Source organism: Chaetodon trifascialis, chromosome 8 (genome assembly GCF_039877785.1).
Source record: "Chaetodon trifascialis isolate fChaTrf1 chromosome 8, fChaTrf1.hap1, whole genome shotgun sequence".
NCBI classification, from domain to species: domain Eukaryota; kingdom Metazoa; phylum Chordata; class Actinopteri; order Chaetodontiformes; family Chaetodontidae; genus Chaetodon; species Chaetodon trifascialis.
The window spans coordinates 18,626,435-18,648,909 of record NC_092063.1 but is presented as its reverse complement, the minus strand read 5'-3'; the positions used below and the strand labels follow the sequence as shown (position 1 = coordinate 18,648,909).

Genomic DNA, 22,475 nt, shown 5'->3' with positions numbered 1-22,475 from the left:
GGAACCCGAGGAACGTCTGCGGTGCGTCTGATGTCCTGACCGCAGAGCTTTTTTTTTTTTTTTTTCCCTCCCTCTGAGCCCTCAGATGAGGTTCGCTGCTACGTCTCGGTCACGTGGCTCTCCTCAGTGAAGGCTTTGCCCTCTGCGGCTCCTCAGCACAGCCAGCCAGCGATGTTGAGGCTGAAATGTGAGATGCAGCTCAGAGGGACTCGCACATAGAGGCAAAGTTATGGCACGCTCATCATCGGAGAAAAGGGCCCCGCAGCAAATTCTCTGTGCCAAAAAGTCCCACACCGGTGACGCGCACGCCTTTCTGGGACGCACAACTCCGGAGCTAGAAACCCCTAAATTACGCGTCAAATTAAACTGAATGAAATTTAGGACAGAAGCGCGTCGAGGACTGCAGGAGATTTCAGGTATGAATTTCTTATTATTATTATTTTAATTATTTATTTGTATATTTACATAAATCAGTAATCCTTTTAAAACATGAGATGACTGAACAAAAGCATTCTATTCAGACTGTCATTCGTTTTCTTTATTGGTGAAATATTAGTCACTGCAAACTTTTTCAAGGCCAAGAAATCCTCCAAAGTTATCTTTGCCTGTAAAACTTTTCACCCACATTGCGTCAGTGCAGATTCGTGCCTCTTTTTGACAGCTGTCACGCAGATGACATCTTGAAAAACACCGCTGAAGTGTCAGTGCTCCTGGATTGTCGCATCTGCTTGATTGAGCGCTGGTCTGAGTGAGGGGCGCGATGCAACAGGCCTGTGAGGCGAAGATAACAGGTCGTTCACTGCTGCACACGGTGAGACCTCCCTGTTTTCTCCCCATGGTAATACGGTTTTTGCATATGCCTCCATGGACTAAGCCAAAAGCTTGCAGCTCAACACTCTGCATTTACTACATAATCCCACAATTCCTCAGGACTGATGACTGGCTCCCCTCATAACTGTGCTGTGCTCATAGTTGGAGGGTCCAGAATTTGTATTACCTCGGTGGATGAAACAATCAGAATACAGAAGGAGCAGATATAATGTATATGTGTGTGTGTGTGTGTGTGTGTGTGTGTGTGTGTGTGTGTGTGTGTGTGTGTGTGTGTGTGTATCTAATATGCACAAAAGCAGTTTATCGGCAGTGTTGGAACATGCCCACAATCCTGACATTTTACTTGGTGAGTGTCATGTTGTTGAGGTTTTAACGCTGCAAAACACATCCTGGTAGGATTAAAATACACACCTACAAAGTCTGAACAGGACTTTTCATCTCTAGTCTGCACTGTGTGAGCAAACTTTTACATTCTGCAATTGTGTTTAGAGAGTTTAAAAGAAACTTTTACAAGCTACATTAATGAACAATAATGCTGCAGGGGGAGATCATTTTACCACACATTGCTCTGCAGTCATGATATGTGCATGTGTATGCATGTATATGAAGAATCTATTACAGTGACGTCAACAGATGAGATGTGTGTATTCTCAAGCTGGCCTCTTTTTTTTCCAGACTTTTACACAATATAAACCTGAATGTTTTTTGTGGCGTCGAAGTGAAATTTGTAACGATTCTGGAAGCGGGATCTTTGACCCGCTCTTTTGTTTAATTCGCCTACTCTACCTTGAAGCTGATTTGCATTCTTAGCCCAAAGCCCTTGTGGACGTCCAATTTAAAGATAGAAGATGCAACAAGTTGTGGATTATCAGCCATTTGGGCTCTAGTTGTTTCCCTAAAGACACATCAGTGCCAATTGTTTAGGTGTCAGTTTTTGTCTTGAAAAAGATTCAGTGAGCTGTCCATCACTGTGTGCACTCGTGTGACGCTAAACTAAAACAGAATGCGCTCTAACAAGACAAAGCTGTTGACCTTCTAAACCTGCCGATGTAGGGTAGGTTTCTTAAAGCACAGCTGTAGACGGGGGTGGTGGGGGGAGTTCTCTTCATTTCTGCAGGTGTTGATGCATACTCTTCAGTGAGGTTGTGGGGAGAGCTTGGAAGTCACTGACAGGGACATCTGGCTAATTTGATTTGTGGAGGAAGCACAATGCAATATTCTTCTCAGCACTACACTCTCTAAATGTGAAGCCAGCCTGCTGACTGAAGCGCTATTGCTACATTTCTCATCTAATACATATTATTTTTGTGCACTTTAATAAAAAAAAGCAATAGAGAAAAAATGGAAGTGGTACATAAACTTTGAATGTGCTGTAATCACAGAATCCCAGATTCTTGGAGGTTAAGGAGTATGGAACACTAGTTCGTCAATTTGAGGGCAAATGTGACAAACTTGTGTGACTAAGCTTTGGGTCAGTCAACCAGTTTGGCCTGAAATATCTCAACAACTGTCTGATTGATCGCCTGGGGCCAGCAGCAGGTCAAAGTTTACAGTCATCTCTGTGAAGGTTCCCAGACAATGAATCTCAATAACTTCGGTGATCCCCTCACTTTTCCGCTCGTGCCACAACAAGGCTCAGCTTCTAGGATAAGTGTGAAACGTCTGAACAACTCCTGGATAGATTCAGAATAATGTCAACACAGAATGTTCCTGTATTATATCCACAGTTGTCTGCAGAGCGCTCCTTATGTCTCTGCTTTCAGAGTGACTGTGCACCTGCATTGATTTCTTTGTTCTTTTTTACCCTCATGTGGTTGTGTCACTTGTTACTTATCGTTGTCCTCTTCTTGTTGCAGGTGTAACACTAATCTTGATGCCGCCATAGTTACAAGTGCCCTTCAACCAACCTGAGAATGACACTCAGAGAATAGGACTTCCGAGTTTATTCGTCGCCTCCAGAGCCTTCAGGCAAACTACCAAATCAGTCTAAGAGGTAACTCAACATGCTGGTTTGTCTTTTGCGTTATGCTGCTGATGCTCAGTCCTTACAGAAACAGACAGAGATCACCTGTCTGTTTCATTCCTCTCCTGCGTGATTATTCTGGTGTGTAACTGCAAATATGAATTTGTTGCCAACATTATTTTACAACCACAATTCAAAAAAGTTTGTGTGAAACATAAATAAAACACAATGTGATCATTTGCTAATCCTTTTTTTTTTTTTGGTAAATATCTGCTTACTCTGAATTTGATGCAGCAACATGTTTCAAGCAAATTGGTACAGGAGCAGCTAAAGACTGGAAAAGTTGTGAAATGCTCCAAAAACACCTGTTTGGATCATTCCACAGGTAAACAGGCTCATTGGCAACAGGTGATAGCATCATGATTGGGTATGAAAGGGGCATCCTGGAAAGGCTCAGCCATTCACAAGCGAGGATGGAGAGAGGTTCACCTCCTTGTGAACACATGACTGCATTCTGTTTTTTCTTTACGTTTTACACAACATCCCAACTTTTTTAGAATCAGGATTGTACATACTGTAATATCCCACTGGAGAAATATCCACTGTGCAACTCATTCACTTACCTCTGTGGCGTTTTGGTAATCCTTTTTCAAATTGTTCAACTTATGGAATAATTCACCTACAACATATTGTGCATGCGATGCTCACACCCAGAGCGTCCCCTTCAAAAAACTGAATCCCTACAGTTCAGAGCAGCTGTGACGTAGCAGGACTCCTGACCAATAAACAAGCCTGTCTGAGTTATGCTGAATCAATAGTGAGGAGAGGTTTTATGGAGGTTTAGTTGCAGTTTTGCTGTTCTTGAAAAGCTGGTCTTTGTGATGGCCATTACTTTTTAGACGTTTCTATGAAACATTATTGTCCTGGCTGCAGGCCAACAAACACAAAGGTTTGCTTTGTGTAAAAGATTCACCTTAGAACAAAAATAATAATAAATAAAAAATTAATAAGAACTCACACAAGAAGAACATCTACATGGTGTTGCTTTCTAAACCTATTACACGCTGCCCCTGATCTCCAAAGCTCTGTGTGTGTGTGTGTGTGTGTGTGTGTGTGTGTGTGTGTGTGTGTGTGTGTGTGTGTGTGTGTGTGTGTGTGTGTGTGCGCGCGCGCACACACACAGGCGTCATACAAATGGCAATCACAGAGACCAAACAAGACACACTGATCTCGTCGTTGTAGTAGGAGAACAGCAGGCTCTGAGCTCACTATGCTGAACTTGTTTCTCCTGGTGTCACAGCTCAAGCCTGATGAAGTAGGCCCTGCCTGCCAAGGTGTAAGACATCAGGTGTATGTGGCTCCGCCCATGTCTGGCTGTTAGACAAGACAAGAGATCGAATTGATTCCAATGTCAAAGACAGCGAGCACAATCCACCGTCCAACTGAAGTCACTACGGGGCTTCAGCAGCCTGAATTAGTCAAATGAAGCAGATATCTTCCAAAGTGGTCAGTGTGATATTCCACCTCTGCATCTGGTTGCAGATGTCCTCTTTAGTAATGGCCTGTAATGTATTTCTGTGCTTTTCCTGTATAAAAGCACTATCTTCTGTGTGTGAATAAGAAATATTGTCCAGGAGATTAAGCTGCTCCCTGATGCTTTATGGTGTGAAAGTGAATTCATCTGTGCTCAATTAACTGAACACGATGGGGCAGTTCAGTGAAGCCAGCCTTTGTGCTCTTGCCCAGGATGAACAGTAGCAGTAAGACTGCGTGTTCAGACAAAATTAGAGTATTGGAAAAACATCAGCTAACATTTCATTTAACTTATTTTACAAATGGATTCTTTTAATACTGGTGTGACAGACTGGAGGCGCTCTGTTGAGTAGCTTCTGTTTGACATCTTGGGTTTTTTGATGTTGAATTTGTAATTTTGGCTGCAAACCTGTCTGCTCTGTGACCTACTTGCTTTCCTGCGGCTGTCCCTCTTTCTCGCCTCTCCACTTCATCGCTTTCATACAGTCTTATCTGAGCGAATGACGAGTTTTCGAAACAAAGATTAGAAACTGCCATCACTCCCAAACTGATTCACAGGTCGAAAAGTTGCAGCGAGAACCTCCTCACTCCTTACATCATTTCAGTGAAGCTCAGTGCTGGCAGGTGAAAGGAAGCGGCTGTGTCTGTTTTCTAACTCTTTACTGTTGCTGTGTCCCAAATCTGTCCTTCATTCACTCATTCGGTTCTTCCTCTATGATAGACTTGTAGAATAATACTGTAGTTTTCTCTGTAGTGAGCAGAAAATTGAGATTTTGGATACTTATAAATGACAATATAAATGAGACCCATTTTTTTGGTTCTTTTTCTGCAGAAAAAGCAATTTTATAGACAAATTATGTATCAAAATGTTCATCCAAGCCTCGCTGTTCGCATGTTACAGACCTAATTATTAGGAAAATTGCTTGTTGGAGTGTGAACAGTTGATTGATGAAAATTAGTTTGTGTCCAATTGGAAATGTGAAATTCTTTGTTTAGTTGCCCTGCGATCGGCTGGCGACCGGTTCAGGGTGTACCCCACCTCTCGCCCGTTGACAGCTGGGATAGGCTCCAGGATGGATGAAATTCTTTGTTTAATACATGATGGCCTTTTGAACTGCTTCACGAGTTCTTTCATCATGATGAATGTCCCAGTACGGCAGCAGAGGATTGTGGTCACTTTACTATGCTGCAACTATTCTGAAGGCTTTTTTGATGCACATACACATGGGTAATGCCAAGTACACATTTCTGCCAATGATTTCACACTATTCCACTGATCAGCGGTTGGCGCTGACACACCAGGATATACTGCAATGTGCTGGTAAATGGAGGAAAGACTGCAAGCTAGGAAATACTGATGTAAACAATGCTGGATTCAAAATACTTCAATAAATTGGCTTTGTAAATGTTTCATGAAGGAGGAAATGCACCCAACACTTTGTTAGAGCTCAAAGATACAAACAGTGTGTTTTAGTGAGTAACACTGAATGTAAACAGAAACTTTTGTTTGTTTACAAGAAAGCTCCACAGGGCCCCTTTAAGACTTCTGCTTTCACTTTGTCCAGTCCAGACTCATAAATCAGGCTCTCACAAGGTGGAAGTGAAAGTGTCTGTGAACAGCATCTCATTGGCTGTTTTGAGACGTTTCCACAGGAAATACATTTTAAACTTAGACCAGACACACAATGTAAACGTTTGAGAGAGAATCACCTGGTGGATGTGTGCAGTAACATTGAGTTAATACCGCACTACAAAACGCTGATCTCCAATCCCCCATCGCTCAAAACCCTCAGACCCCCAGCACATTCACAAACATGCAGTCAAGCACACTCTGAGGACAACTTGTGAACAGCACATGGGGGGAAATACTTTCCCCACAGTACACTGGCCCAATTCATTCCCTTTTTAATCCGCTCTGTGCTCTCTGCCTAATTTGGTCTCGGCTTCTTATACATGTCTAAGTCAGGCTGAGTTAGTGATGGAGGCTACAAAAGACTGGTGATAAACACAGGTTTACTACGCCCTCTCCTTCTCCTTTGTTCGGGCTCTCTTTACTTTCCAGCATCTGAGGCTCGGTTATATTTCATGTTCTCCTTGTGTAGGCACTGCAGGTAGGGCAGGTTTTAAAAGAAATTCTGTGTAGGTCATTTTGTTAGGCTCTGACAGTCATTTTAATCACTTGATGACACACCCATTCTTGAGAACCGGTTACAGATGTGTCACACCTTAAATGCCAGCTGGTAAAACATGACTGGCATAGTTTTCATCTTGTGAGTCTCTGTGTGTGTGTGTTATCACTACCGGAATCAGAATCAAAAACAATACAATAATGTCTGTAGCGAAGCTTTCAGGGGTGTGTGAATAAGGAGGAATTAGGTGGGTAGGATGTAGGAAAGGGACCCCTCTACTTTATGCCCCTGGCCCACATTCCTTTTTAAAGTTGTATTTCTCAGAGACAGTTCATATCAATCAATTATTCCCATCCATAAGACATCAGGTAAAACCAAGCTTTGGCTTCGATCAGAGCATCAAAGAAGCAACTACAGCTTTCTATATTCACTGCTACCCATGTTTAATGTTGATTCCTTGTATCAAACAAGGGAATATTTCAGTAAAACATACATATATGTCAATGCTGGCACGGGTTAAAAGACCATGTGAGGATGGCCCAGTCTGTGAGTCATGCATGTTCTCCCATTCAGATTTGAACTGTGTTTGTTACATCACACAGTGAATTAAAAATTGTCCGCTGGTGTGAATGTAACTGTGAATAGTTATCTGTCTGTATGTGTCACATTACACTTTAACCTTGCAAATATTCACTGTCCCTCCTGTTAGGATTCGAGCCTTTCCTGCTCGGTGTGGTCTCCTTGCAGGTCCAAGTTCACTGTTAAGCTCTGACCTGTGAGTCTGTCAGTAAACAGAAGCAACAACGCACTGTGTTTTGAAAGGCAGCATGTCATCACTTTATTTTGTAAAATATTACACAGCATTGCTGTCATGCATTAATTACATGGTTTAGTGGAGAAAATATACAATGGAATAGATGACAGATAACAAATTAATTAGTTTCACACCATGCAGGGGTTTTTTTTTTTTCAAACTCCCCTTCGATGGAGCTCATTTCCCTGCATGATGCGTCATCTTCATAGATACATGTTCCATCTGCACAGTGGGAGTTTGTGGGGCTCGAGTATGACTCAGCTAAATAAAAAGACATAAATGATGTGTATTTATTGCTGAATCAGCATCAACATCTTCCTCAGCACACAGAGGTTGTTTTTTCTTTAGACTTGAGCACTGGCTGATTTCAGATCTCAGCTCAACAGAAGGCAGACAATCACAGAGGAAAACCACAGAGTGGTAAAATGTGCCAGAGGGAGAGGTTACCTGATAAAAACAACAGGACAGACCGGCAATGATCTGCTTAGATCATTGGAAAACTATCAAATGAAGAAGCTCTACCAAGTCCACTGACTTACAGTATGCCATTTGTAAATAATCATTCTTGAATAGCAAAATGACAGTTGCAGGATTTTAAAGTGCAGATGATTGGTACACAGTACAAACTGTATGTGTGTACAGTAAATAGCTGAGTTTGCTTATTGCTATCACCAGTGTGGTTAAAGGCATCTAACTCTATTACGCAATCTCTGCTGCTGTTTGCCCTTCTGATTCATCTCTAACTCCAACACTGGCCTCACATCCAGCTGTGGATGCCCTTTCTCAACAGCTCCCCGTGGAGAGCTGCTAAAGTTTTCTTCAATGTTGAACTCTAGTTAAAGTCTTAACACGGACTCGTGTTTGTCTGGACGGACTTGTGTTTCATCAGACATGATTCCAGAGTATCCACTCTGACACCGTTGTTGCTCATAATGGATACACAAAGGCTCATACGATACACTACTTGCTGACACAAATTCAATAAGTACCCTTTGGAAGCAAGAAAGGCTCACAGTTAATTCACACATTGCCTGTTGGGGTGCCAAGTCAAACTGCAGTACAGTTGGCTCACAGCACAGGCATGAACAGGTTGCTGCTGAATCCCCTCACTGCAGGAGCACAGGCTCATTTCACAAAGCTGAGGTCTTATGGCTTAAGTCTTAACTTCATAAGTTACACATATACCATATGGAATCAACACACGTGTGGACACACATGTGCACCAGAACATTGAGCATGCCAAACATGACATTTACTTAAAAAAACATTTAATTATCAATGCACTCAGTAATCCATTATAACCTTCTTTGACCCCCGTCTACATGTGCCAGTACATGTGCATCATCTTATAAAAACCATCAGTGTGTTTACTTGCAATTGTGGTTCTTCTGGTGTCTACTGTAACCTAACTTGTCTTAATGAACCATGTGGAGTTTTTTTCTTTTGTATTTACTGAGTTTATTCTGACTGTTTCTTCCCTAAACACCCAGCGTGTGTCTTGAGACCTAATGAACATATAGAATGTGTTTCCTTCCTCATTTGAAATCTACATTTCTATCTCTGTTTGTTTGCTAACAGTCTCCCTTTCTTGGTGCATTGATGCATTTCTTGACACATGACAACTAGGGTGAAACCATCGGCAGGACTGTGAATGAAGTCAGCAGTGTGCACACCTGCCTGTACTTGCATCTTTGTGCGTGCACAGGAGATGCTAACAAAATGGGGACCCACTCTTAAGAACATTCCTCTGTTGCTCTACAAGTGGTCCTCAACTCCACAGGATACCTTCAGGGTAAAAGCTGAGAAGAAACAGCCACATTTCTAGGCCATTAATGCTCTTCACTGGGTTTCTGAAATAGGTTTTTTACAAGATCGCATGTGCAAGACAAAAGTTTAAACAGGAAAAATGCTACTGTGACTGCAAAGGTTGACAGGAAAAGTTACCACTGTAGCTTGCAGTCATTGCATCCAAAATAAGTAAACCCCAAACGTGACTAAAACATTCATAGAGAATTGAGATGTCTTGATAACTTTGGGCTTCAAGGTTTTACTCTGCAAAGTTATCCAGATAACTCAGCATAACTGCATCCTGGCACTGGCCTCTGGGCCGGAACATGACAAAGTTAAAACATCATCATCATCACGGCAAACTTTAGCCCATCATGCCAAGGACATGCTGTCACATGTTGACAGGGAGCTTTGAGACACACATGATATTTGCACCTGCAGCCACATAGAAAGACTTACTGTAAACACTGTTGAGACATTCAGTTCTGTGCAGTGGTTGTAATAAGAATAAAAGAGGTGGAAAAGTAACCAGGATTAGTTAGACTGTAACTGACCTGTTTCACAGCTCAGTGACTTCAGAGGTTCATGCAGCATCACTGTCTACTGAGTTATTCTTACAGGATCGCTCTGTGACTCAACATAATGACAACAATGTCAAACAGATGTCTCTCTGATTGGTTCAAAGTGATTGGACTTTTTGGTTGCCAATTTGCTTAAACAAAAGCACTGTAAGGAAGAAGAAAATCATCACAGCTAGTTTTATTTTGAAAATAATCAAGGTTTTCTTTCTGAGAAAGGGCCTGCTTGTCTTTTTCCTCACAAACATGCTCCATACTGCTGTGCTGACGTTGTTGTTACACTGAAATGAAGAGACGGAAATTCACTCAGAAAACAAATGAACCGGGTTTATGCACGGAACGCTCTACAGGACTTCCGCATCAATATAGTCCAGCTCACTCATTTCCGGTCGAACGGCAAAGCGCTGTGGTAGCAGCTAGCCGGCGGCGGTAGGCTACTTTCAGTCCTGTGGTAAAATATATTCGTGACTGATAGGTGAAGCGAGTTTGTTTTTAAGTTTACAGTTTGTATAGTTAGCAGCAGTAGCAGTAGCCTATTTGTTTTACTATGAAGAAGACAACTTATAAATTTCAGCGTCTTGAAAAGAAGACAGCCGAACATTGCTGCGTCCCGTTTTGTTCTGCCTCATCTAAATTCAATTCGAGCCTTAGCTTTCACCGATTTCCTAAGGACGGCGAAATCCGAAGGAGATGGATAGTAAACGTCAGGAGAGAAGACCGTACCACAGGCCATCACATTCGTGTGTGCAGTCGGCACTTTCAATCTGTGGACGTCAACGAGCCTGTCGAGGGTGGTCGAAGGAGACTGAAGCGCGGTGCTGTTCCTGTGCTGTTCCCCTGGAACAGCTACTCTCTCGGAGAGAGAAGGCTTGGGTTATGGGAACGAAGGGACAAACCGGAAACTGTGGACGAAGATGAAGATCATGGAGATGTTGATGTTGCGTGTGCCAACAGTGAACAGGACTACTCCACGAGTACAGAACCCGCGTCAGTCGATACGGTTTTAGACGAGAACCATCGTCTGCGCGAAGGGGTCGCTCAGCTGAGGCAGCAGCTGGAGGATATCTCTCTAACGCAGCGATTTGGTTTACGAAGATTTGCTGGCTCAGACAAGGACATACGTTTTTTCACCGGGTATGTATGCCTAAATAAAACTATTTAGCCAATTTGATAGTCTACCTGTGTCCGTTGGTAAACTTGCAGTGTAGCCTAGGCCTACTTCTAAAATGTTAGACTGCCTGCCTTTTGTAACAGGCTAGGCCTAGATCATATGCAGTCTACTTCGAGTAAATATTAAATTGTCTACTTTAGTAAACATTACTATCAGAAGCAAAAGTTCAGACTGTTCAATTCTGAACTGTAGCCTGAAGCTCAAATTAATTTTTTCATACCTAACTTACTAACACCCATGCAAACAGAGCACATTTGTGAGAGCTTACATAAGTCTTGCTTGTCTTTAGGTTTTCATCCTATGATCACCTGATGCAGTTTTGGCAGTTCATTGAACCGTCTCTGCAATACATGATGCGAGTGACCAGAACATCAGGCGAACCCACACGGCAAAGCCCTTCCATGGTATGTCAATGTATTGTTTTGTGATAGGCTACTTGATCTTTTTATGCTACAGTATATGTAAGCAGTGTAGAAAGGTACAGCTTAATTCATCTCATATGTCTTACAGGTACAGTCTCTGCTCCCAGTGGATGAGCTCTTCCTCTTCCTGAACTACCTCACCATGGCAGTGAAGCAGAGGGACGTGGCTGACCGATATGGAATCCATCAGTCTACCGTGAGCAGGATTGTACTCTCGTGGAGTAATTTCTTACATTGTGTTCTTGGTGCACAGTGCATTTGGATGTCACCAGAAAAAATCAAAGAGTTTCTGCCCCCAGAATTCAAAGACTATGCAGACACCACTGTCATTCTAGACTGCACTGAGGTGAGGTGCCAAACACCCTCATCCCCTTCACTCCAAAGTGAGGTGTACTCCAGCTACAAGTCTCATTGCACCCTGAAGGGAATGATTGGCATGGCTCCCCATGGTGCGGTTACCTTTGTTTCCCCCCTCTATGCTGGCTCAGTCAGTGACAAACAGCTCCTTGTAGAGTCAGGAATCTGCACGCTCCTCAGGCCGGACTCAGCTATAATGGTGGACAGAGGCTTCTTAGTTGATAATTGTGTACCTTGTAAGGTGTACAGGCCACTATTCCTGGCTGGAAGAAAACAGATGACTGCCGATGAGGTCAGGGAGACACAGTCTATTGCACACCTCAGAGTTCATGTTGAGCACCTGATTCGTAGATTTAAGGAACACAAGTTGTTTAACACTGTTATTCCCCTGAATATGTTTGGCAATATTAACCAACTGTATGTAGTTGCATGTCTTCTGTTAAATTACCAGGCTGGCCCCTAGTAAAAGCTTGGGTAAAGTAGAGCAGGCGTGTCAAACTCATTCCACAAAGGGCCGTGTGGCTGCAGGTTTTTCCTCCAACCAATCAAGAGCACGCAGTCTGACCAATCAGCTGTCTGAAGACTGAGATCAGCTAATGAAATAAGTCAGGTCTGGTGTGCTGCTGCTTGGTTGGAAAGAAAACCTTCAGCCACTCAGCCCTTTGTGGAATGAGTTTGACACCTGTGAAGTAGAGGAATCAAGATTACCATCTTTGTATGTGAATTATATAACTTGCCTGAACCATTTGTAATGTTAAAAATAAAGTCTTAGCCTTTCATTAGGGCACAAAAACATATACTCTTTAATTGTGGTGATTACAAGTAACATTTACAGTATACAGTACAGTAATACAAAAAATATTGGTAATGACATTTTCAAGACAACAGCGAATGAAGATGTGTATAAAAGTAAAAGAAGTCAGCCTTTTCTTTGATTGTTTTCATGATTTCATTATCCCTGTGTATTCTCTGAATAAACATATCATCATGAGCATAGACCATGAAATCTCACCACTCAAGACTGGAAATAAGCAGTTGTCCTTGTACCTGCCAGTAATGGTGAGTATGCTAAAGCTGTAAGACATTGTCAGATACTTTAAGGTAGGCACAATCCACATAGCTCAAGACATTTGGGCACTTAACCTCGAGCAATCCAAATACAATCTCCCCCTTTGGGTCGTACACTAACCCATCAGGTGATGACCCAAGCCATGGTGCATCCGGATGGATGATAAAGCTGCAAGGTTAGTGGTTATCATCCTTTGCCTGGCAGTACTCCTCCACTGCCTTGGTTCCATGTCCAGGCCCCTCTTCATTTCGGCTGTTTGATAGCCAGGACGTAAAATTCTGGCTGCCAGGCTCTCAGCTGTTGACTGTCTTCTGACACGACAAACTTCTTTGAAAATGCATGAATACATATATTCAACTTATTTCAAAGCAGTGCAAGAGTGGAAGTACTCCAGTGGGTAAATGAAATTAAATTCTACTCCAGTATGTATCTTTGCGCTACATAGACAGTGTGTGCGTGAGTGCACATGTAGAAAGAAATAGAAGAAGCAAAGTTAAGTACATAATTATATTCATCATCACAAATTATTACCTGATTCCCTCAGCCAGTCTTCGCTCCTTAGGCCTAGCCGATAACACCACCATCTCATTTGTTGGGCCAGGCTTGAATCCCTGTAAACACATGTTGTAGAGGACACTTATTTAGGTGTGTGTTAACATGTATGTAAAATTTCAATAACAATTACATTGTGGAGGTGCTACAATAACATTACCTGAGTTCTGGGTTTATGCCACTGCTGTTCAGACTCAGTGCGGTTGTAAGTAGGGGGGAAACTGTTGCTCCCTGCTGGCTATAATATGCAGATTGATAAAGTCAGGCTGCAATGTGATTGCACAGCGCAAGCCCTGCTACACATGAGCATTGATATGCCGTTAGCTCAACAGGCTTCGAGTCTTTGAGAACAATCTGTTAATAGAAAAGGACATTCACAATGTGACTTGTGCATATATTATGTTAAGCGTAGCATAACATAGCAGTGAACTAGCTTATATAGCTAAATAAGTGAATAACCTTTAAACCAAATGATATTCATTGTTTACATAATGCAGCTAAGAATAAGTTCAACTCAGGGGTCTCCAATAGGTACACAGAGCAGGTCTTTGGTCAAAGCATTAGAAAAATAAAAGTTTGGAGATCCCTGGTTTAACCTTATTCATTTGTGCTCATGTTAACTATGCAATGCAGTAGCAGCTAATGCTATCATAACAGGCAGTTAGATTCTAGCCTACCATAGGCATCCCCTGAAAGTAGAATACTATAGAAAATGAGAAAGGACATGGCGACAATAACACACATTATTACCTCATTGCCGGTCTATCTGCCGGAAATATGCATTTCTGTGGCGAAATCAAGCTTAATTACATTATTTGATACAACGTGATTACAACGTGTTACAACAATATGGAGCACAACTAACGTCAACGAATCTGACGGGGCTAATGATAACGTCAGCTAGCTAGCTGTAGCGCTAGCTAGCTGTAGACTTAGCTTCATAATCGTGGATATAGCTGGTTATGTGCAGCTGGAAACCTTTTTCTTGGAGGCTTGAAGACGTCCTCGAATGTGCCCGAATGTGTCTGTATACGTCGTTGATGGTAATTTGAGGTAACTCCTGGAGACATCCAGTGTAGCACGACATAATTATTGTTGACAGTTAATTCACTTTCGGAAGCGACAGGAAGTATCCGAGCTGGCCTATCATAACCTGGTCGTAACCAGGAAGCAACCGTGCATAAACCGAATGAAAAAGGAATGTCTTCCTTTAAATGCAAGAGAGAAAATGAATTAGTTAATATCCACATAACCGACATGAAAACATGTCGTGCATGCATGGATTTTAAATGATTGATTTTTTTTTTTTTTTTTTTTCCTTTTCTCCTAGTGAAACCAAGGCAGCCATGAACCTGTTCAGGAAGGATGCCATGGCCACGAAGAAAGAGAAGGAAAAAGAGATCCAGTATGAGGACCCTCCAGATGGAGGTTGGGGCTGGATGGTGGTGCTGCATTGCTTCCTGGTTTGTCCTCCTCTTTTGTTCATGATCCCTCATCTGTCAAACAAACAACGGGTCTTCAACTGCCTGTTTTCCCGTGCACTGATATAGTGTGTGCAATGATGTGGCTTTTGGTCTTTTTCAACAAGTTCTCATTAGATAGCAGTGAAAAGATAAAACTTTAACAGGCAAAATGCTTGCCACTGTTTCTTTTTCTGGGTCTCCTTATGTGTGTTTCACTGAGTTCATCCTGTAACAAGGACACTAATTAAGCCTTAAAAAATGTTACTGATTTTCCACACATGCAGTCTCTCCTGGCATTGATCTCTTTCTCTTATTTGCATGTGCGTGTGCACCCACAGGTAAATGTCCTTGTGATGGGAACACTGAAGAGCTTTGGGATCTTCTTTGTGGCATTTCAAGATGAGTTTGGAGGCTCTGCAGAGAGCATCAGCTGGATCGGTTCCATCATGTCGAGTCTACGTCTCTCTGGAGGTTTGCATCATGAAACGTCAACTCTGTCTGTATCACCTACACAGCTCTGCACTGAGTTCATAGACTGGACAGTATTATCTCAAAAGTTTTTCTCATGTAATTGCATCTTCCTTGATCAATTTGTGAGAAGAGTAAAGCTGTCACCATTTGGAGCCACATTTCCCCAGCGTGATGTTGATGTTGAACCGTAGAAAATGCAAAAATCTGAGATTCTTTGTCTTCATGCTTCCTCTCCTGTATTGTTCATAGCACCCATTGCCTCTGTGGCCTGTGCCAAGCTGGGTGTCAGGGTGACCTCCATCACCGGTGCTGTGCTGGTTAGTGGAGGCTTCCTCATGAGCATTTTTGCCCACAATGTGGTGTTCCTCTACATCAGCATGGGAGTAATAGTTGGTGAGTAGAAATATGTGGAAAGCCAAAAGATATCAATAAGATTGACACCTGCTGTTTCCCTGATGACTTTGCAACTACAAAACAAAGCCAAGGTCATCCTCTGCATGAGGGCATCTATGTGAGCTATGAATTCCTTTTCATTCTTGTCTGCTCACATTCCTTTGAAAGATAGAATCTTTGATAAAGATAACCTTCTTTGTCCTATTAGGAATGGGTTTTGCACTACTTTACCAGTCCTTCTCAGTGGTCACAGCACTGTACTTCCGAAAAAGGCTGGCGACAGCATATGCGATCGGGCGTTCCGGGATGGGTTTGACCTTTGCCCTTGCTCCCTTCACTCAGCTGCTCCTGGATCAGTATGCTTGGCAAGGTAGGCAGGACAGATCTGTCAGTGAGCAGACACTGTCAGACCATAATGCATTTCTTTGATTTGGTGCACATTGCATAATATAAAATATAGAAGAACTATGGCTCATGCAGTGCAAGGTAACATTTCAGGTCCTGAGTTCTCTTTGTCCGAAACAGGGGCAATGCTAATTCTTGGCGGTCTCATGCTGAACCTGGTGGCCTCAGGGATGCTTCTGCGACCCATCAATGTGAAGCCTCCTGTGTCAAACCCTACCTCTTGTCCCATCCAAAAGAGCCCTGCAGTTTCCCTGAAGAGTTCCTCAGAGAAGGAATACACCAAGAGCTGCTTGAACGGCTCCTCTCACCTATCTAATGGCATCTCCAAATCAGACTCATGCTCTTCCCCTTCCCCTCCTCCTGCCCCTCATGGGGACGCTGAGAACCTGGGAGGCCAAGGTACTCAGGGACACCAGGACCAGTCAGTGAACCCTGAACTGACCAGACTGGTCCTGAATGGTGTGAATGGCCATGAGCCCCACCATGACGTGAGCCAGTGTAAACCCACAAGTCCAGACAGCTCCACGGAGCTCAATGGCAGCATGAATGGGTCCACCATTGTTGGATTTCCCTCACATGCCAGCACACCGAGTGAGGTGGCTGTCAGAAAAGCCAAAGTACTGGATTTCTCCCTGCTAAAGGACCCATTCTTTTGCATCTACACTTGGTCCTTGGTCTTCAGCCAGCTGGCCTACTTCATCCCCTATTTCCACCTGTCTGCCCGTGCCAGGACCCTGGGCATCGATGCCATGGACGCTTCCTTTATCATCTCTGTGGCAGGTGAGGCACACATTGACCGATAGTTCCCACTGTGTTTTTATTGATCCACTTTAAAGGAATAGTTTGACATTTTGGGGCACACAATGTATGTACTTTTATAACAAAAGTTAGATGAGAAGATTGCTACCAATCTTGATTGCACTGTCTGAAATTTGGATAAAGCATAAAGTAAAATAATAAACCTGACGCTCTTTAGAAATCTGACTACAGACTGAATACGCAGTCGATGCTGCTGTTTGTCTTTGAATTTGGCTTCCAGCAGGGATTTCACTGTGACTGAGAGGAGGGAGGTCCTGGTTTCTTTAAGGCAAGAGTTTAAGAAGCAATGCAAAAAAGTCCCCAGTCAACTTCTAGGCATTAATTATTTGTGAGCTGCTCAGACTCTGCAGTCTTACGTAATGAATGTGCTTACATAAAAGCTGAACTTTGGTCCACTGGCCAGGCCGGGTGGGTTCAGCAGTATGCCACTGATGGTGCCGCTCCATATGAACAGAAAACAGCATTAACATTTTGACCACTGACCACATGTGCATGTGATTCTTCAAGAGTTCTTCACACAGTTCTTGAATAATTAAAATATTCCAGATGGGGTTGTGCATTTGTGAGTTACATGCTTCTGTTTTGTAATTCCGCCCCTGGTAATCAGCCCTCTGCAGATAGATACTGTATCGCCTTTGATGAAAGGTGTCTTTCAGATAAGGCTAAGGAGAGTTACATGATCTGAAATACAACTGTTAACACTTTCTTAAGGAGGTAATAAAGAGAGAGGGTGTGAGAGAAGCTGCCGTCAAACACAAGTGCTGACTTCAAACATATTTCTTACATTTTTACATCACATCTCTTCAATGTGAAATAATTGTTTGAATTATGCATCAGTTCTCTGGCTTTTGAGGAAATGGTTTCAGAATTCCTGAAGGACTGTTTCAGTGATGCATTTTTGAAAAAATAACATAGTTTTGAAATACAGTGTGTAGATAGCCTGGAAGAATTCTGTATCTCCTTTGCTGCATTGATGTGCAGCAGCAGCTGGACAGCACCACTGCTGGAGGACATGGGGAAAGATTGAAGAAAGAGGTCTGAAGAAAACACTATGCACACCTGCATAAGAAACACAGCTGGGATGAGACATTGATGGATTGAGCCAAAACTGGGGTTAAATAACACTGTTGTATAAAGTTACACAGGATACTCTAAAATTAACTGACAAATATGCTGTATGGGTTCTCTCCAATGGTTCTGTGGAGATGTAACAAAAACCAGAGGAAATGCTGTAGGTGTCTTAATTTTTCCTGATGGTCTGTCGAGTTATTTATGAGTTTCATGCCAGCGATCAGCGCCAGCGATCAGCGCCAGCGAGCAGAAAGGCTGACAGATTCTTTCAACTCGGACACGTTTGCTCTGTCACATTCTGAGGTCATGTGCACCCAATGAGAGAGGAGAAGACAGAGCTAGAGAGACAGGGTGCCACCCACACCACAAAGCCGCCATGCCAGAGTCCCGCTGTCCCTCTGTCCCCAACCTGGCGCTTGTCATAGAGGCCCATTGACTCGGCTGAGGGAGGGAGGCCACTATCGTCCGGGTCAGCCTGTTCGTCAACCTTCAGCCACCAACACTGGAGCTAACTGAAGTTGCTAAGCAACAGCTAACTGAGTAAATTTGCTGGCATGGTGACAAGAGGGGCTCCCAATTTTGTTTGAGTCTGGCTCTAAAGTGGCTGATACTTTGCGGAGGAGCACTGAGGCAGCAATACGTACAAAAGGGGAGGCAAGACAAGCCAACTGCAACCTCAGAGAAGCTGGGAAAACCAATATGCCTTTTATGGCCCTTTGCTTTAATATAGTGACAAAATGCTCCTCTTTGAAGCAAAGGGAATGGCATCTCTCCATGGCGTGCAAAAAAACCCCCATGGTCTGCTAAAGCCCAGCTAATGTCAGCGCTACAGAGAGAAATGGACATAACTAATAATGTCCCTGATGCAGTTGGCTTAAGGTGCTACTTGGAGAGGCCAAATTTAAACTGCATTGTGCTGAGTTTGAACAGGAACAGCTGCAGGCCTGCACCAACCTGCTGAGGCTAAAACACACAAACAAACTCACAACTCGTCTGTATGCAAGCAGGGGACACCCCAGGACACTGTCGTGGGTCGCTAGAGGAGGACACATAAACACAGCACAGCTGCCTCAAGTCATCTCTCTAACCTTGGAGGAGAGAAACTAGATTCTGTTATGTAAGGAAAGCAGAGGTGCTCACTGACGAGGCATTTCATTGTTTATTCATTTCAAGTTCATTCAGAGCCTTGAAGAGTGAAGATGTAGCTGATCATCAGTTATTATGTGTTAATTTATGTAGATTAATGTGAACTTCAGTCACAGTAAAAGTAAATAGGCACACTTTATTTAGTAATACACACTGTGTGCAACTTCATCCATATTCAGCAGTTTTTCATCCGTTTTGAGTTCAAGCTGAGTGTCTTGGTGGCTGCAGCCTGAGCTGTTGTGGTGCAGAGGCTGAGCAAAGGAGGGGTAACTCTGATCTGCATAGAACCAGTTTGTTTCATTGATCAATGGCTCAGCACTGCCTGCTTGTAGCTATTCCTGCGACGGTCAATACACCACTGCAGTTTCCGCACCGCCTATCGCGTTCCAGTTGACCTCAGCAGAGAGCAGCACATATCTGCCCAGTCATCATACCCGGCCGAAGCAAACAATCAATCAGATGGGATGGAGTGCATAATGAGTAATTTGCTTGGTTGTTGTGAGTGTGATACAGATGTTAACAAATGGAGGTGTTGCACTGTTCTAATTTCAGACAACAGGAACAGCTTGAAACAGGCTTGTCTAGACGTCACATTCATGCTAATGCAGACCTACGTTTTGCTGCAGGGCGTCTTTTTTTTGGCCCCACCCTCACTCACACTCTCACACACACATACACACACATATAGATCCACATGACCACTCCCTCCATGTTGTCAAAACATTTAAATAAAAAAGAGAAATATCAATATCGTGGGTACTAGAGGAAAGGACAGGGAACCACCAAAGCCAAGAGAAGTTTTTTTTTTTTTTTTAAATGTTCAATGTGAGCCTTTTTGGTTACTGAAGACATTTTTATCCAGAGGTGAAGATAGCAGCGATGCCCTTGTTGTCTTTTGGATTCCATCAAAATCTGCATTACCAAAGAGCAACTTCCTGTAACTACCTGAATATTTTATTGTACTTGTTCCACAGTTTGCCTCTCTTCTCTTATCCCTTCCTTTGAGAATCAGTTTTGAGCTTTTCGCTTTACTTGAAAGACAATGTGGGATAATCCGCTCAGTATCAATACTGCCTTCCAAGGAATTCTGGGCGCCTACATTCAAAAACAATAAGACAAGAACACATAAGAAAACAGCTGTGCTATCACAAACAGCCTGTGTCTCAAAATGATCCATCTTCTAATTGAGTATTTTTAAGGCCCATATCAAATCACTGAACTGTGGAAGCTTAAGGTTGAAACTAGAAGTCTCTTTGCTTAATCCTCTCTCTCTCTCTCTCTCTCACCTCTGAGACTCATCTCCATCTTACAGTTTTACTTCCACCCATTCATAAGCCTCACCTGTCCACCTCTGTTGCAGGTATCACAGAGACCATCGCTCAGCTGGCCTCGGGCTGGGTGACAGACAGGAACCTGTTCCATAAGTACCACTACCACAAGGCCTACCTGATCCTCTGCGGCCTCGTCAACCTGCTCTCCCCACTGGCAACCTCATACATCCTGCTGATGGTTTACGCCATCTTCTTTGCCATCTTCTGTGGTGGATACATGGCTCTGCTGCTGCCTGTTCTAGTAAGGAGACCACCCTGTCTGAACATGCCTATGCACTTGTACTATTGCTTGTAGGGTTGTAATTTTCAGTAATGCTTTTCAGTAATGATAGAAAATCACTGATATGTAACTTGAAATTCATTGGAGGGCTCCTGGAATGGACTGAGTGGGCTAATTTGGTATTAATCGTAGGAAAAAAGGAGACAGTGTTCATTTAATATGTCTAAAGACCAAAGGCCCTATTTTAAAGCCATAGGTTTTGAGCATGTGTGGTCTCTAAGCCCACCTGCTATAAGGTCCACGTAGGTGCAGCAGTGCAAAGTGCAAAAAGGCTTGCTAAGGTGGAATAGAAACCAAAGGTTATCTTGATTAATAAAAGTGCTCTCAGCCAGTCACATTACTGGTCTCATTGCTCTGCAACAGCTGTGCCAATCATAGTGACGCATAAAGACAACAGCTCAACAAACGGAAAGAGGCTCCTCCAGGAACGTGCTCTTTGGTTGGTGCAGGGCAGCATGATGTGTATCCTAATGCTTTTCAAGAATGAAATGCCACCTGCAAATGCACAGGATCAATGAGCTCCGGCAGTCCGATGTCTCCCACGTAAACAGCACAATGCAGAGTTATAATCAACCCGCCTGATGCGTGTAGAGGTGCATGCGGTCATTTTGTAGCAGCCAGGTGACACATGATTCAATGAAAGTGGTAAACATGGTGGACTGCTGTGCGTGATGGCGCTGCACTCTGACGTGGCACTTCTCAAACTGGACACTGCAAATTTATCTACATATCTGTCCTGCTGTCCTCAGATGACTGCAGGGATTTAATAAACTGAGGGAGGAGATTCTAACACAGCAGATATATAAAGCAGCTGTGGGTAACACATGCAGAAGGAGTCACTCTATTCATTTGTAAATAAATGCAGACTGATTTCTCAAATTGATTGATGAAATCTATTCTCGTCACAAAGTTTAAGACACATTGTCCACCAAAATACCAGCAGCTCACTTTGCGCTGCCTCCCAGTTGTGCATGACTCACACTCACTTGTGCCACATTACATAATCCTTTCAAGGTAATTTGCGAATAGGCTATTGGAAAATTACAGATCCATAAAATAGAGCGCTGCCTGGCTTTCACTGGCAAATTCAAAAGTCTAAGATGTGTCTCAATTTGGCATGAAATACCATCATGGCTTCTTTACCACATTACCTCACGGAACAGTGCAGAGAGTAAGAGGAATTCTGAACAATTTTCAAGTGAAAACTGTCTTTTAGAAAATCAATAAAGATTAGGAAGTACCCTTAGAGAGTGCCGCAGTGTGCTCTCTCAGTATCATTTGACTTGTGACAATATTATCAGTCAGTCGTTCATTAACCATGCAGACCCCTACAGTATCAGACTGTAAGACGGTGAATTCACACTAACTGTATCTGTACTTTGAGACTTTTCCCATCATGCAAAGGTGGTTGGATTACATCATTGTGTTGGTGGAATAACTAACTGGAGTGAGTATCCAGTATCATCAGGTCATATCACAGCTGAAAACAAAAACGTGAGGACGTACAGTGTGTGGTGTGATGATGTGCTCTCAAAGGTCAGGACATACCTCTGGGCCTAAATGTTGAGTGGGATCATTTTTTTAATGGAGGAACCAGTCAAACCAGTTCAAGTTCAGAGGATCAGATAAATTGAGAACAAGTACTGACACGTACTGATGTTTTTGAAGTCACCTTTTCACTGGTATTGTGTTGTATGTGCACTAGAAGTACAATAAAACTAAACAAGAGAGCATTAAAAACACAGGCCCAGAACTGCTGTCGCTCCCAGAGTGATTGACAGGTCTTTCAGCACAGGAGCTCCCACTGACTCAGTCTGAGTTACTGACGTTTTCTGATGCAGCTGAAGGTTTCTTGCATCAATAACGCTTGAAAAGCAGTGAAATATACC

At 43.0% G+C, this 22,475-nt stretch overlaps 1 protein-coding gene across 1 annotated transcript in view; it reads left to right on the top strand.

The window, feature by feature from the left end:
* Nucleotides 1–131: 131 nt before the first annotated feature.
* Nucleotides 132–22,475, top strand: part of slc16a4 (solute carrier family 16 member 4) — a 28,210-nt gene continuing 5,866 nt past the window's right edge. Inside the window, exons 1-9 of the mRNA XM_070967653.1 lie at nt 132–416; nt 662–811; nt 2,688–2,824; nt 14,538–14,670; nt 15,009–15,141; nt 15,391–15,534; nt 15,743–15,904; nt 16,060–16,719; nt 20,336–20,547. Coding sequence (XP_070823754.1) covers nt 14,554–14,670; nt 15,009–15,141; nt 15,391–15,534; nt 15,743–15,904; nt 16,060–16,719; nt 20,336–20,547 — 1,428 coding nt within the window. The 5' untranslated portion in view covers nt 132–416; nt 662–811; nt 2,688–2,824; nt 14,538–14,553. The remainder of the gene's footprint in view (nt 417–661; nt 812–2,687; nt 2,825–14,537; nt 14,671–15,008; nt 15,142–15,390; nt 15,535–15,742; nt 15,905–16,059; nt 16,720–20,335; nt 20,548–22,475) is intronic.